We start from the raw sequence: 16,870 nt of genomic DNA on the forward strand, positions 1-16,870 counted from the left end.
TGTAATGGTCTCTATGAGACTTGCAAACAGGGGAGCAGTGGAGATTGGCACCTCGTCCTCGGCTCAGCCCCTGGTCTTATTTCCAAGGTCCTCTTTTTCCCTGACTTCCCAGGGAGCTAACAGCAGACCCGCCCAGGGTCACTTCTTTCCTGAAACATTTCTAGAGAACAAAAGCAGATCCTAGGCTCTTCTGTTGCTTCTTACACTAATTACTGCCCTTGTCTCACTGTCCCAAGTTGTAATAAACATGCTCTATATATACTCTGAACTTCTGCTGTGAAATCTTTCCAACAGGAAGTGAAGAACCCACACACTACTGGCAAGCCTGAGGGGATCTGCTCTGAGCCAGAGTCTGACAAGTGACAACATGGGTACTTGACCTTGGCCATGAAGAGGACCTATAGAACAGAGAAAATGGCGAATTCCAAAAATCAGTGTTTTTAAAATTAAATTTATTGGCATGCCTTCAGTCAATAACAGGACATAGGTTTCAAGGGTGCACATCTGTAACACGTGGTCTGTGTGTTTCACTGTGTTTTGAACAATGGGGTTTTCAGAGGCAGCACAGTCCAGGTGACCCCTTCAAAGCACCAGGTCTTGATTCCAATGAGTGAGGTTGCTGCAGAAAGCACACAGGTGGCATCCGATGGCCAGGGAAGGGCATGTGGAGTCCAGAGAGGGCGTTCGGACCTGCCTGTGGGTTTATCTCTTACAGAATGAATTGTGCCCCTTGTAGATTACAATAGATAGCATTCTCTGGACTCAGGAGATGGGGACTTCGTACAGACATGAAGGTCCGTGTAAATAGAAATAAAGGAAAATGTATTCCATGAAAGTGTATGGAGGTGTGGACCTGTACCTGCCAAGTGGATTTATTGCTAATTTCATCAAAATGGGGAAAGTCAGGAACCAGTCACAGGACTCACAGTGGTCATGAGGGAAAGGACCACAGTTCAATGGCAGAAGGTCCAGACCTTGGCCCTGCACATGAGCAATGACTCCTCCACCTTCTATGAGGTGCAGACAGGTTCCTCAGCATATGTCCCACATTATCTTCCAGAACCTTCTGGGCACATGAGATTCACTTCCAAGGCTCCCCCTCTCTGAAGAGGGAATTGTTCCCTTTGTGTTCACGTCCTGTCTGTATCCTGGGTCCTTCTCTGGCTGTTTCAGGCCTGATAGAGCAGCACCCCTAGCAGCACCAGGACCAATCCAGCCACGCCCAACCGGATGGAATTCTCCACAGTGTAGTCTTGGGGCTGGGGGGCTGGGGATTGTGGGAAAACAGGTCACAGAGGTCAGGGCAGGACAGAGTCACCCAGGACGCTGGATGTCCACCCAGGGCACCCTCTCCCCTTGACAGGTCATGACTGTCTGTGCTGAGCCCATAACAGACAGTGTCTCCTACTCACCACTCTTGGGGTCTGAGTTGTTCTGTGAGGGGCTGGTGGTGTTGGCTGCTCCTGAGAACCAGAAACAAGTGGGGCTGTGTGAGGAGTTGATGCCACTCAAGCCCAGTGTCTCCATAGCTCTCCCCTTTCTCATGACCTAACTGCTACCATTCCCCCCACGAACCCTTTCTCTGCTGGAGAAGGGTCCTGGCTTCTTTCATGGATTCTTTGGTCGCTCTAGGCCTTTTGAGTTTAGACTTTTCTTCAGAGTCACTTTGAAACACAGTTTGGCTTTGCTTTGATAATTCAGGATTGGGAAGAATTATGGTCTCTCGTTGCAGAAAACAATGTGTTATTTCAATCTCTCTGCTCACTGTGGGATTCAGAGCCATGGAAGCTACCTCATCTGGGTATAAAAGCTTATATTCATGCAACAGTGAGGACCCAGGACCATGGGTTGATCTCAGATATACAGACATGCATTTATGTAGAACTTGATCAATTCTTCAGCTATCTGTTGGGGAAATTATATGAATAAAACTGAAAAAAATGGTTCTGAAGTAAAAAACAAAACACAGCACCTTTGAAGCATCTTTGGTAAGTCGAGTTGAATTACCTCTTTTAATTCTTAAATGTTTGTAACAACAATTTTAATGTGTAAGTAACCATCACGTAAAAGTTCTCACAACAAAAGCAATAATAGAGAGGTGTGTGCAAAACATGCTGGAGATCATTATGCTCAGCGAAATGAGCCAATAAAGATGGACAAAAATCACCTGACCTCACTTATATGTGGAATCTAAGGAACAAAATAAAGTGATGGATAAAATAGAACCCAAGGCATGGGAACACAGAACAGACTGAGGAATCTCAGAGGTAAAGAGGAGAGGGTGGGAAGAGATTAACCAAACAACTTGGATGCATATATCCATGCCCATGGACACAGAGAATAGTGCAGTGAGGGCATGGGAAGGGCAGGGAGGAAGCCAGCTGGAGGAGGGTTATAGAGGAGAAAAAGCGGGGGGGGTGGGGCGGGGAACATCTGGGATATTCTCAACAATAAAGATTGAAATGCAGAGAACAGCCACGAATTTCAGAGTCTGGGCAGGATCCCACTGATTCCTCATGAGGTGTCTATGGTCCCCCTGAGTCTCAGGTGAGCCCTGAGGGTCTGGAGGCCTCCAGGAGCACAGGACCTTGCAGAGTGGTGCCCACAGGTGGGGATACTTCTCACTACAGCAGGGTGTCTAGTGGGGACAGCACTGTCACCCACAGCAGGTCCCACCTTGGCCAGAGTAGGCACCTGTTCTGCTCTGAGAAGCTCAGGGTCCCACCTATGTGGTGAGGACTTTCATCTAAGGCGCTCTGGAAATGAGCAGCTGAGAGAGTGTTTCCTCTTCTCTCTCCACCTCTCCCAGCCTCTCCTCCCCCATCAGCCCAGCCATCTTCCCTGTGCTGCAAGCCAGGCCTGGGCACCAAAGGCTGACCCTTCTCCATCTCCCACTGCACACACTGTCCACCTGCTTAGGGACCCGGGCACCAAGCAAACTATGCAGGGCTGCTGGCTTTAGTGGAAAACCCCACAGATTCTGGGTGGAACCAGAAGAAGTGGAGATAATAAGTGGGTGTTTTAAAACCTTTGGTTTCTCCATAACATGGTGGCTCCTCTTGCTGAGCTGAGCCCCCAGGCCTGGTGGAAAATCAGTGTACCTGCCCCCTGACTCCCTCAGCTTTTCAATCCCTACAAGGTCACAGTGACTGGGAGCAGCAGGACAGGCCCAGAGAGGCTGCACCCAGAGCAGGTCTAGGACAAGCCAGGTGTCAGGTGCCCCAGGAAGTCAGAAATGAAAGCGCCCCTGCAGGTCATGGCAGGCAACCCCCTTGTTCAGAGGGAAAGGTTCTCCGAGTTCACCTCCCATGAGACCTGAGTCCACACACACTCAGCCCCATTTCCCAGGATCCTGCCTGTGGGATGTCCCGCTGGGAGTAGCAATGCTCTTCTCTGAGGTGGAGCCACCAGAAGTCAGGGGGTAGGGCCTCTGTCTGGTCACCTCAGTTAAATCTCACTTCCCGTTGGCATCACCCGAGTAGTGCTGCTTCCCTCCCTCCCTCAGGCCTGTCTGAGACTGCAGGGCCAGGCTGTCCCAGGGGACTGAGGTGCTGCCTGTGTCCACCCTTTCAGGAGATGACCCTCCTCTGTGGAACCACCCAGTGCTCCCACTACTTCCATCACAGATCAGACGTTGCTGGGGACAGAGACAGAGATGACCTTGGAGCTCAGAGAGGATGAGACAGGCTGCTCACCTGAGACTAGGAGATTTAGGGGCTCACTGGGGAGTGACAGCAGGTAGGGGGAGGTGCTGCGTGAGCTGTAGCACCTGTAGGTGCCCCCGAGGGCTGAGGTCACAGGACTCATGGAGAACTCTGCCTGGGACTGCTGAGCTCGGTGCTTTGATCTCAGACGCAGGGGGGGATCGGCTGCCTCCTCCTTGGACAGAAGGAACATGTCCCTCCGGCTCTGTGACTGACACAGCAGGGTCACGTTCACTCCTGAGGCCACCCAGGCTCCTGAATGCATGACCATCGAGAGGGAGGGTCTGTCAGGCAGTTGTCCTAGAGAGAAGGAGGAGGGTGAGGACTGACTGCCCAGCTTGCTCTGTCCTGAGAGTCACCAGGCCTCTCTCTGAGGACCCTCCTCTCTGTCTCTGTTTCTCTGAGTTTCCCCCTCTCCTCTGACTCTTTCTGTCTATCTCCCTCCCTGGGGCCCTGCACTTTCATTCTGGCCTCACCACCTGAAACCAGCAACAGGGCCTGTGCAAATTCTGGGTCCCTGACTGAACCCACTGGCTCCTCACCTGCCACCAGGATGTCCAGGGGGTCACTGGGGGCCGACCAAGCAGAGGAGAGGTTGTATCCACCGTAGCATCTGTACCGACCCCCGTGAGAGCTGTTCACCGTGTCCAGGGGGAAGTGGGCCTGAGAGAGCCCAGCCTGGGGCTGCAGCACAGGGCTCTGGAGGAGGTCCTCTCCCCCCTCCTTGTGCAGAGCGAATCTGTCATAGCCGACATCAGAGCGACACTGGAGGGTCAGGTTCTGTCCAGAGGCCACGACGGGGCCCTGCTGGCTCAGGAGGGAAGGCTTCCCAGACTCACCTGGGGAGACCAGACATGAGTTACAGGGGCTGCTCCTCCCATAAACCCCTACTCCTCTCCTGGCTTCCAGTTCTCCCTGTCTTTCTCTGTGACTCAGGCCCAGGAACACTTGTGCTCCCCTCACCCCACCTTCTCACATGGACCTCCCCTCACAGCAAAGATGCCAATGACCTAGCTGGTAGCTCAGACCATGGATGGAGCAATAATGGGACTCACCTGACACCAGGAGCTGCAGGGGGTCACTGGCTGGTGACCACACCTGGGGTCTGTTCCTGTAGCAGCCATAGCATCTGAACCTCCACCTGTGTGTGTGGGTCACTGGGCCCACAGGGAACAGGGCCTGGAACTGCCCACTTGGCTGTGGCTGTGAGTCCAGGGTCCTGTAGAGTCTGTGATCTCCTTCCTTAGTCAGAAGGAACCTGTCAAATCCCTGCCCTGAGCCACACTGCAGGGTCACGTTCCCTCCTGAGATCACGACAGGGCTGGGCAGGGCTGAGAGGTTGGGTTTGCTGTAGGATCCTAGGAGAGGAGGAGGCAGCATGATAAATGGGCTCATACCTCCCTCATGTCTCCCAGGGCTGTGCTGTGAGAGGGAGACACCCTGAGAGCAGACTCCCTTCCTGAGGGCAGAGCCTGAGGCTGGGACCCCTGAGTGTCCTCTCACCTGTCACCACCAGCTCCAGGGGGTCACTGCGCTCTGACCAGCCCGAAGGACTGTAATAGTAACAGCGATATTTCCCTGCCTGTAGCAATGTCATGTGTGTGATGGAGAACTTGGCCTTGTTCCTATGCTCCAGTGGCTTCACTCTGTCCCAGGGCACTGGGGTTCCCTCTTTCTCCAGATGGTACTCCTTAGCCTCTGGGGTCCCCTGACACCAGATGATCACAGGGTTCCCCCAGGGGATCACAGAACCAGGTTCAGTCCAGATGGTAGGTTGGGGGAGGGGCCCTGGAAGGAAACCAGAGGCTGGGTTAGAAGGCATTACCCACCCCCACATTCCTAAGATGCCCCACATCCACTAACCCAGAACCACTGTTCTCCATCCCCAGATGCACAGGATGTAACCCCTTGTCCCTAGTGAGAGGGACCTGGGAATCCTGTGGAGACTCACCTGCTTGCACTGCAGTACTGAGGTCCACACTCAGCCCTGGAAGAGAGTCCCTGTGAGAGATTTGTCCCTCAGTCCTGAGCAGCACTCTCCTCCCCATGAGGCTCCTGAGTCCTGGGGTCCTGACAGAGAAGAGCTCCCCTCTCCCTTGAAATCTCACCAATGAAAAGCACAGCGATGAGGGTGGAGGCCATGGTATCTCCTCGCTCTGATGCAGAGTGAATGCGATGGTGCTGTCTGGGCAGGCACAGAGGGTGTGGGCACTGGGAGGCTGGCCCTCCCTCTCCCATGGTTGTCATGTCAGCAGTACTTCATGAAAGGGAGAAACCTCTATCTAGCAGCCTGGCCCTCATTTTCTTGGTGAAGCAAAACATAGACCCAGAGCCTTCTGAGACACCACTTGCGTGTGAGGTGACCCAGGGCACCTTCTTCCCTGTCAGAGCTTCCCCCACGGGGTCTCCTTCCTCCTCAGCCCGTCCATCAGCACCTCCCTGTGATCCTCACCATGGACAGTGTCACCTGGGCCCTGGAGACGCTTCAGGAAGACGTGGGTCCCTGGAGCCTGCAGAGCTCAGATCAGCAGGGACACACTCACCTCTCACTGTGCAGCTCAGGGCAATGTCCCTGTGACAATGAGCACAGAGGCAAATGTAGAGAAATAAGGGAAGGAAAACCAACTCTTCTCCTGGCCCCAGAGTGTGGGCTTTCTGTGTCTCACAGGCCCCTCAGGACCTTCTCCTTTTTGTTGCCACAGCAGCCACCCTCTCCTTCCTGGGAGCAAGATTGTGACTCACTCCTGCCTCCTCAGTGCCTTGTTCCTCAGGCAGAGCTGTGCCCCATCCAAAGATCCTGCCCTCAGATGTCTAGCTTTGGGGAAAGTGAGTGGGCAGTAGGGTTGGTGATAAAGTTCATTCTTATGTAAATTCTCCTTCATCATCCATGGGCCTTGTGCTCTTGAGCAGTACCATTCAATGTCTGAGCCTCAGTTTCCCTATCTGCAACATGTTGTTATGAACTGAACTCCTCAGAGTGCTTATGAGCTCTGTGGTGCCTGGGCTATGGGAGGGGTCCATCCTTGTTGTTCCCAGATCAGATGAACTTGGGTGGGTGGAAACATGAGAGAATCAAGGTATCTAATTCCACAGACAACATGGACAGTGGATGTGCCCACCCAAGGGCCTCCATCTGCTCGTAATGCTCAAAAATGCTACTTATTTCAGAACTAGAGGCCTGGCACACGAAATTCATGTGTGGGTACAATCCCTAGGCCTGGCCTACGATCAGGGCCATCTTCCCAGCTTATGGCAGCTGGTCCTTCCCCCCGCCACCACACACTCCCGGTTCACCATAGGGTGATCAAAGCCTGCTGGCTGGGGAAAGGGATCGAGAGTGGTCAGTGCGCCTCATAGTGACTGGTTGAGTGGTCGTTCTGGCCGTTCCGATGTTAGGGTCAATTTGCATATCACCTTTTTATTATATAGGATTATGTACCACAGTCAATGCATAAAAGAGAAGTAAAAGTTCCCAAGATCAGAACCACCAGCAACAAATAAAATCGGTCCAAGCTGAGTGGCCTCCGATGCCTGGGACTTGCAAGGGGTCATCCAAGGGGAGGGTCCTAGCTCTGTGGGGTCAGAAAAGCTCCTGCAGGTGCTCACATGCAGGGAGGGATGTGGAACAGGGAGACGATTGGGGGATGGGCACAGGGATGTCTCCACGCATTGATCCAGCCTATGGTCAGCACTGAGCCACACGCCCTGTGTGTGTGAAACAGATTCAATAATCCAGGCAAGTCCAGCATAGGAATCTGGCCAGTGGTGAGTGTGAGGCTCACAGTGGAGCTGTCCCTACCTTGGCTCAATTCTCTCCTATAACTTTCCTAGGTAGCCAAAACCCTGCCTAAGCTCTCTCCTATGGCTTCTTCTACCCTAAGCCCTCCCTGTGTTTCACTGTCCCCAGCTGTAATAAACATGCTCTCATCGTCACCTGGACATTGTTGTGACAGCCTTCCTACATGAAGTCAAGAGCTCACACCCTGCCAGCTGGTGTGGCTCATGGTTGAGCATCGACATAAGAACCAGGAGGTCACAGTTTAATTCCCCATCAGGACACCTGCCCTTGTTGCAGGCTGGATCCCAGTGTGGGGCATGCAGGAGGCAGGAGATCAATGATTCTCTCCCATCATTGATGTTTCCATCCCTCCCTCTCCTTTCCTCTCTCAAATCAGTAGAAATATATATATATTTAACAATTTTAAAGAACCCACAAACTATGGGCCAGCCTGAGGCTGACCCATTCTGGGCGAGTCCCTCTACAATAACAACATGGGGATTTCACATTGGCCATGAAGGAAGCATATATACCAGAGAAAGTGTCAAATGCCAGGATTCAGAAGTTTTTTTAAATTAAATTTATTGAGGTGCCATGGGTGAACAACAGGACATAGGTTTCAAGGGTGCACGTCTGTAACACGCTGTCTGTGTCTTTCACTGTGTTTTGGACAATGGGGAGTTTCAGAGACAGCGCAGACCAGGCAACCCCTTCAAACAAGCAGGTCTTAATACCAAGGGGTGAGGTTGCTGAAGAAAGCACACAGGTGGCCTCCGAGGGTAGGTGAGGGGCATTTGGAGTCCAGAAACGGCATTGAGGCCTCTTGTGGGTTCATCTCTTGCAGGATGGATTGTGCACCAGGTAGAATGATTCCAATAGATGGCATGCTCTGGACTCAGGAGATGGGGACTCCACACAGATATGAAGGTCCATATAAATATAAATAAAGGAAAACGTGTTCTGTGAAAGTGTAAGGTGTTGTGGACCTGTATCTGCCACGTAGGATGAATGCAAATTTCACCAAAATGGGGAACGTCAGGAACTCTTTGTGGTCAGGAGGGAAAGGACCACAGTTCAAGGGCAGAAGGTCCAGACCTTGTCCCTGCACGTGGGCGATGACTCCTCCACCTTCAAGGAGCCGCAGACAGGTCTCTCAGCATATGTTTCACATTAAGTTACACAACCTTCTGGGCACATGAGATTCACTCTCAAGATCCCCCTCTCTGTACAGTGCATTGTTCCTTCTGTGCTCACTTCCTGGCTGCATCGTGGGTCCATCTCTGGCTGTTTCAAGCCTGATAGAGCAGCACCCCAAGCGCCACCAGCACCAATCCAGCCACGCCCAACCGGATGGAATTCTCCACGGTGTAGTCTTGGGGATGAGAGGCTGGAGATTCTAGAAAAACAGATCACAGAGGTCAGAGCGGGACAAAGTCACCCAGGACCCTGGATGTCCACCCAGGCACCCTTCCCCTGACAGGACATGACCATCTGTGCTAAGCCCATAACAGAGAGAGTCTCCTACTCACCACTCTTGGGGTCTGAGTTGTTCTGTGATGGGCTGATGGTGTCGAATGCTCCTGAGAACCAGATAGAGTTGGGCTGTGTGAGGGGTTGATGCCACTCATACCCAGCATCCTCATAACTCTCCTCTTTCTCATGACCTAGCTGCTACCAGTCCCTCCACGACCCCTTTCTCTGCTGGAGAAGGGTCTTGGCTACTTTCATGGATTCTTTCCATGTCCCTGGGGATTATGAGTTTAGACTTTGCTTCTCAATCACTTTGGAGTACAGTTAGTCTGTGATGGAGAATTCAGGATTGAAGAGAAACATGATCTCTCATTGCAGAAAATCCGTTAGTTTCATCTTTGTGCTCCTTGTGGGATTCTGAGCCATGGGTGCTAACCCATCTGGGTACAAGAGCTTATATTTATGCAACAGCTGAGGACCCAGCATCAATGGGTTAGTCTCAAATATACAGACATGCATTCATGCAGAACTCTCACAATTTCTGAGCTATTGGTGTGGATGATTTTATGAATAAAACTAGAGGCACAATGCACGAAATTTCGTGCAAGAATAGGCCTTCCTTCCCTCAGGTGCCAGCACCAGCTTCCCTCCATCACACGGGACCCAGATTTCCCTCCTCCAGCCGCCCGTAGGCACCTGGGAGCCAGGCTGGCTTCCCCTGAGCCACCTGCAGGCACCTGGGATCCGGCTGGCTTCCCTCTGGCCCTAGCTTCATCAGGAAGGATGTCTGGAAAGATGTCTGGTCTAATTAGCAAATTACCCTTTTATTATTATAGATTGCAAAAACCATCTAAAGTAAAAAAAAAAATCTGAAGCAACTTTTATAAGACAGTTCATATTAATTAAAAATTACTCTTCATAATAAGTGCATAAATTTAATATATTTTCCACTAAAATAAGAGTAGAAATATCATTTTGAACTCCTAAATATTTCAAACCTAAATTTATATGTGCAAGTAACTGTTGCTTAAAAGTTCTCAGAACAAAAGCAATGATAGAGAGGTGTGTGCAAACTATATTGGAGATTAATATGGTAAGTAAAATAAGTCAGTTAAAGAAAAATATCTCATTATCTCACTTATATGTGGAATCTGCTGAACAAAATAAAGTGATGAATAAAATAGAAGCAGAGGCATGGAAACATGGAACAGACTGATGAATCTCAGAGGGAAGTGTATCGGGGCAGGAGGCGATTAACCAATGAACGTATAAGCATATTTGCAGTGCCTATTGTCACAGACAATAGGGTGCTGAAGGCCTGGGGCAGGACAAGCCCCAGATAGAGGGAGGTTATGGAAGGAAAGGTAGGACATCTGTAATATCCTCAACAATAAAGATTTTTTTTAAATGCAGAGAGTAGCCATGAACTTCACAGTCTGGGCAGGATCCCGCTAGTTCCTCATGAGCTTTCCATGGTGCCCCCTCAATCTCAGGTGAGCTCTGAGGGCCTGGAGGCCTCCAGGGGGAACAGGGCCTTGCAGAGAGGTGCCCACAGGTGGGGACACTTCTGACTACAGCAGGGTGTCCAGTGGGGACAGCACCGTCACCCACACCAGGTCCCACCTTGGCCAGAGCGGCCACGGGTCCTGCTCTGAGAAGGCTCAGGGCCCCTACCTGTGTGAGTGAGGGCTTGCATCCAAGAGGCTCTGAAAAAGAGCAGCCACGGGAGTGTCCCCTGTCCTCTCTCCAGCTCTCCCTGCATCTCCTCCCCCATCAGCCCAGCCATCGTCCCTGTGCTGCAAGCCAGGCCTGGGCACCAAAGACTTCCCCCTCTCCATCTCCCACTCCAAACACTCTCCACCCTGCTTAGGGACCCAGGCTCCATACCAAGCATGCAGGGCTGCTGGCTGTTAGTGAAAATCCCTCAGATTCTGTGGAATCTGGAGCACCTGAGATGCTAAGTGGGAAGATCTCTGAGTGGCCATCCCCAGAGTCCACACTCCCCTTCAGCCCATAATTCTTCTGGGGAGAGGACCTTGAGATGACAGCTCAGCAGACAGGGTAAGGGGCCCTCTCTTGAGACCAGGAGCTCCAGGGACTCACTGGGGAGTGACAGCAGGAAGGGGGAGGAGCTGTGTGAGCTGTAGCACCTGTAGGTGCCCCCGAGGGCTGAGGTCACAGGACTCATGGAGAACTCTGCCTGGGACTGCTGAGCTCGGTGCTTCTATCTAAGACACAGGGGAGGTGGGGAGGCTGCCCCCTCTTTGGACAGAAGGAACGTGTCCCTGGGGCTCTGTGACTGACACCATAGGGTCACGTTCACTCCTGAGGCCACCCTGGGGCCTGGTTGCACCAAGAGGGAGGGTCTGTCAGGCAGGTGTCCTAGAGAGAGGGAGGGAGGGTGAGGGCTGCCTGCCCACCTTGTTCTGCCCTGAGAGTCACCAGGCCTCTCTCTGAGGACCCTCCTCTCCCGTCCCACCCCCTACCACTCTCTGGTTCTTTCCCTCCCTGGGGCCTGCACTGTCATTCTGGCCTCACCACCTAGGACTCCAGCAGGGCCTGTGCAGAGTCTAGGTCTCTGACTGAACTCACTGGCTCCTCAACTGCCACCAGGATGTCCAGGGGGTCACTGGGGGCCAACCACTCAGAGGAGAGATTGTGTCCACCGTAGCATCTGTACCGGCCCCCGTGGGAGCTGCTCACAATGTCCAGGGGAAAGTGGGCCTGAGAGAGCCCAGCCAGGGGCTACTGGACAAGGCTCTGGGGGAGGCCCTATCCCCTCTCCTTGTGCAGAGCGAATCTGTCATAGGCTCTGTCCAGAGACCACGGTGGGTCCCTGCTGTGTCAGGAGGGAGAGATTCCCCGACTCACCGGGGAAGACAGACGTGACTTACAGGGGCTGCTCCTCCCATGAACCCCTTTCTCCTGTCCTGGCCCCAGTTCTCACTGTCTCTCTCTGTTTCTCTGTCCCAGGAGTCCCTATGCTCCCCTCTCTCCACCATGTCACATGAGGCTCCGATCCCAACAAAGAAGCCAATAATGTACCTGGTGCTTCAATCCATGTGTGAGACAATGATGGGACTCACCTGTGACTAGGAGCTCCAGGGGGTCACTGGGTTGGGAGCACACCTGGGGCCTGTTCCTGTAACAGCCATAGCATCTGAACGTCCACCTGTGGGTGGGGATCACAGGGCCCACAGGGAACAGGGCCTGGAACTGCCCACTGGGCTGTCGCTGTGAGCCCAGGGCCCAGGAGAGCCTGTGATCCCCTTCCATAGTCAGAAGGAACCTGCCAAATCCCTGCCCTGAGCCACACTGGAGGGTTACTTTCCCTCCTGAGGGCACGACAGGGCTGGGCAGGGCTGAGAGGCTGGGTTTGCTGTAGGATCCTAGGAGAGGAGGAGGCAGCGTTTTAAATGAGCTCACACGTCCCTCACTTCCCCCCTGGGCTGGGCTGTGAGAAGAAGACACCCTGAGAGCAGATCCCCTTTCTTAGGGCAGAGCTTGAGGCTGGGACCCCTGAGTGTCCTCTCACCTGTCACCACCACCAGCTCCAGGGGGTCACTGGGCTCTGACCAGCCAGCAGGGCTGTGATAGTAACAGTGATATCTCCCTGCCTGTAGCTCTGTCATGTGTGTGATGGAGAACTTGGCTTTGTCCTTGGGCTCCAGTGCCTCCTGCCTTTTCCATGATTGTGGACTCCCCTCTTTATCCAGATGGTACTCCTTGGCCTCTGGGGTCCCCAGACACCAGATGGTCATGGGGCTCCCCCAGAGAACCACAGGGCCTGGGTCAGCCCAGATGTTAGGTTTGGGGATGGTCCCTGGAAGGAAACCAGAGGCTGGGTTAGAAGGCACTACCCACCCCCACATTCCTAAGATGCCCCACATCCATTAACCCAGAACCACTGTTCTTCATCCCCAGATGCACAGGTTGTACCCCCTTGTCCCCAGTGAGAGGTTCCTGGGACACCTGGGGACAGTCTCACCTGCTGTCACTTGATTCCGGAGGTCTATACTCAGCCCTGGAAGAGACTCTCTGTGAGAGATGTTCCCCTCAATCCTGAGGAGCACCCCCCTCCTCATGAGCCTCCTGAGTCTTGGGGGTCCTGACAGAGCAGGGCTCCCCTCTCCCTTGAAATCTCACCAAAGCAAAGCACAGTGATGAGGGTGGTGGTCATGGTTTCTCCTTGCTCGGATGTGCGGTGTGTAGACGGAGACGATGGTCCCGTATGGGTAGATATAGAGGGTGTGGGCACTGGGTGGCTGGCCTTCCCTCTCTCGTGGCTGTCACGTCAGCAGCCCCACATGATTGGGAACAGCCTGGCTCTCGTTTCCATGGTGAAGCAGGAAAGAGACCAGAACCTCCTGAGACGCCCCTTGCAGGTGAGGTGACCCAGGGCACATCCTTCCCTGTCAGAGCCTCCTCCCTGGGGTCTCCTTCCTCCTCAGCCCATCCATCAGCTCCTCCCTGGGGTCTTCACCATGGACAGTGTCGCCTGGGCCCTGGAGACACTTCAGGAAGACGTGGGTCCCTGTGGTCCGCCGAGCTCAGATCATCAGGGACAGGTTCAGCCTCCAACTGTGCCGCTCAGGGCGATGTCCCTGTGACAATGAGCACAGAAGGGGGACGAAGGGAAATAGGGAAGGAAACAGGTCTCTTCTTGCCCAAGAGCGTGTGGCTTTCTTTCTACCATAGCCGCCCTCGAACTTCTTTTTTTTTTTTAACTTCTTTTTTTTTTTTTTTTTTTGGTGACAGCATCCACCCCATCTTCCTGGAAACAAGCCTGTGAGTCATTCCTGCCTCCTCAGTGCTCCTTGTTTCTGGGTTGAAGTCTCTTCCTCATTCTGTGGCCCTGCCTTCTAGCTTTAGGGGACATGCATTGAGGTTAGAGTGCTGATTTTGACTTAAAACTGACTTTTATTTAAATGCCCATCACCCGTGTAACCTTGAATGGCGATGTCCTATCTCTAAGCCTCAGTTTGCCCATTTGGATCCTCAGAGTGGTTGTGGGTCAGTGGGGTTGGGCCCGTGGAAGGGAGACATCGACTTCAGACCAGATGAAGACCTGAGTGGGTGGGCGATGAGGGGATCGAGGCATCCACAGTCAAGTGCAGGATCGTTACACCCACTCGAGCCCTTGTCTGCTCTGAAGACCAAATAAAGCTTCATACAATAGTTCTATAATTTTAGGAACAGACAAATGCAGCAAAAGGGGAAATGAAAGTTGCCCCACAGGAGAGGGAACTACAGGGAAAAACCGAAAGAAAAGCTGAGTTGGTCACCAGTGTCTGAAACCATCATCAGGTCATGAGAGAGGAGATTCTATCCTGTGTGGTCACAGAAAGGGTCCCCAGGTCCTCACAGGAAGGGAGAGGTCAGGGTCCAGATGAAGGTAGGAAGCTCTGGTCACCCTGCCTGTGTTTCTGTACATGAATTGGGACATCTCTGTCCACTGCATTGAGCCCATGGTCAACAGTGAACAACCTCCCCTGTGTGGCCTGAAACAGACCAAGTCCAGCATTGTCAGCCACGGGGGTCTGTCCCGTGTGTGCATGTGAAGCTCCCATTGGACTGGCCCTGAGGAGCAGAACCCTGGGCAGACGCTGAGTCTGAGAGAGTGGTCACCATGCGGCAGGGGCAGCTCAGGACAGTCCTGGTAACAACCTATGGAAGGTCAGGTGTGTGAGGGGCAAGTCTTCCAACAAGAATGCACAGTAGAGTCATCCTGATAATGATAAACAGTGCTACAGACAGCAATCTACTGATGATGGGGACTGTCATGTGCAATAGAGTAGAGTCAGTAAGAAAATATGAGAGTAATTGGAGATTAATCCTGCTTCAATATCTGGAACATAAAAGGCGGAGTCAATTTTTGACACAAGAAGAATATGGATTCTTTTTTAAAAGAACCTAATGAGTTAGAACTTTGAGAGATGAAAAACCCAGTAGAAGGAGCACATTAAAACAATTCAACCCCTCAGGGAAGAGACACAGCTGAAGAGACGATCATGAAAGTGGAGTATAATCCTGAGGAAATTCCCAGAACACAGCATAGGGGGACCTGAAGTGGGGATGTAAGGTACCTGAGGAGCACAATGAGGAAGGCCAGTGTCATATCCCTGATGTCAGAAGGAAAGAAGTGAGAATGACATCTAGTAACCGCTGGAGAGATAAATAACTGAAAATTTTACAGACATGAGAAAAGACCAAACAAGTGATAAGGTGTGCATGCTTAAAAATGAAATCCCCAAGATCTGCAATCTTTATCTTGATCTTTTGTGGGGAATGAAGAATAGATAAATTTTTTAAAGTATACCTTACACCAAATTGTACACATTTAAAATGGTTAATTTTATGTGAATTTCAACTCAAAAGCAAATCAAGAAGGACTAGCTTGTTTCTAAAAGGGTCGTCACCTTACTTTCTAGAGAAAAATGCAAATCGCCATAATGACAAGCTCCCTGGGACCAGACTTCCTCACAGGAAAAGGCGATACCAGAAGATAGTGGAGAAATACCTCCATAGATCTGATTGTTAGTGAACATTGTGTCCTGAGCTACATTAATTTTAAGGGACAAAGGTGAATGTGTCAGCAGGGGCAAATCCCTGAGCGAGAAGTAGTGTCTCCCTCCTTAAACCCAACAGGTCAGGCTGGGTCTCCATGAGGGAGAACAGGTTTTTTGTGTTTTTTTTGGTGGGGGGTGGGGGGGGGGAATTCTTCAGACCTCCAGGTGTGGTTTTCTGCTCTTCGGAAATGCTTGTGTAAGTTTGGCGTGCGTGTGTGTGTGTGTGTGTGTGTGTGTGTGTGTGTGAGTGCATAAGCATTTGTAAGAAACCACCAATGAATCCTCCTGAATTGATATATTTATACTAGAGGCCCGGTGCATGAAATTCGTGCAATGGTAGGCCTTCGCAACCCACAGGTCATTCTGGAAGGTCATTCCAGAACTTCATTCCGAAGGTTGTTCTGCCATCCAGTCTAATTAGCATATTAGCTCTTTATTATATAGGATAGTGCAAGAGGAGGACCACCCTGGCCTTATCTACCAGCTCTCTCCTGTCCCTGAGTTGCCGTCTCTCACTCAGCAACATGCAAGAATAAGATATCCGGGGTCTTAGTTGTAATCACCATGCTGTGCATTAGAGCCTCGGGATTTGCCAATCTTGTAACTGGAAGGTTGTACCTTTCAACCAATCTCTCCCCATGTCTCCCTCCCTCCCCCAACGGCTCTACTCTTAGTTTTTATCTTTTTTACTTTTGTCATATTCCACAGCGCTCATGTGCAGGGCAATGTTTATCATGAGTATTTACTAAATACATAAGGTGACACGGATTTTCTACTAACTCTGATGTCTACTTAGTAAACTGTACATTTGAAAATGTCCACTTTTTAAAAAATATTTTTTATTGATTTCAGAGAAGAAGGGGGAGGCGAGAGAGAGATAGAAACATCAATGATGAGAGAGACTCTATGATCAGTTGCCTCCTGCATGCTCCAAACTGGGGATGGAGCCCACAACCCGGGCATGGGCCCTGACTGGGAATCGAACCATGACCTCCTGGTTCATAGGTCCATGCTCAACCACTGAGCCACGCCAGTGGCTAATACGTGGACATCAAATTTTATTTTCTTAATTAGAGAGAAAGAGGGAGAGAGAGAGAGAGAAACATCAATTTGTTGTTTTACAAAACTAAAACTTATCTTTTCTCCGTGTGAAAACAATGCTATACAGTGGGGCCTTGACTTACGAGTGTCCCGACTAATGAGTTTTTTGAGATACCAGCTGTCTCTCGGCCGATTTTTTGGATTGAGTTGATAGAGTAATTTGAGTTAACGAGCTCCTTAACGAGCTCGGTCTCAGAACGAATTAAACTCATAAGTCAAGGCCCCACTGTACTTTGTTATATGTTAGT

General features: G+C 51.5%; 1 protein-coding gene across 1 annotated transcript; it reads right to left on the reverse strand.

Annotated features, from left to right (window-relative positions):
- Positions 1-1,130: 1,130 nt before the first annotated feature.
- On the reverse strand, positions 1,131-13,156 carry LOC139000267 (leukocyte immunoglobulin-like receptor subfamily A member 6). The gene is given in 8 exon segments (XM_070402519.1): positions 1,131-1,267; positions 1,413-1,463; positions 3,696-4,004; positions 4,247-4,543; positions 12,039-12,341; positions 12,488-12,775; positions 12,941-12,976; positions 13,099-13,156. Coding segments are annotated over 8 exon segments (1,455 nt in total). The 5' UTR covers positions 13,133-13,156.
- Positions 13,157-16,870: the final 3,714 nt, after the last annotated feature.

The sequence above is a fragment of the Myotis yumanensis genome, unplaced genomic scaffold, assembly GCF_028538775.1.
Source record: "Myotis yumanensis isolate MYYU_CA2020_CCGP unplaced genomic scaffold, mMyoYum1.0.hap1 SCAF_23, whole genome shotgun sequence".
NCBI lineage: Eukaryota > Metazoa > Chordata > Mammalia > Chiroptera > Vespertilionidae > Myotis > Myotis yumanensis.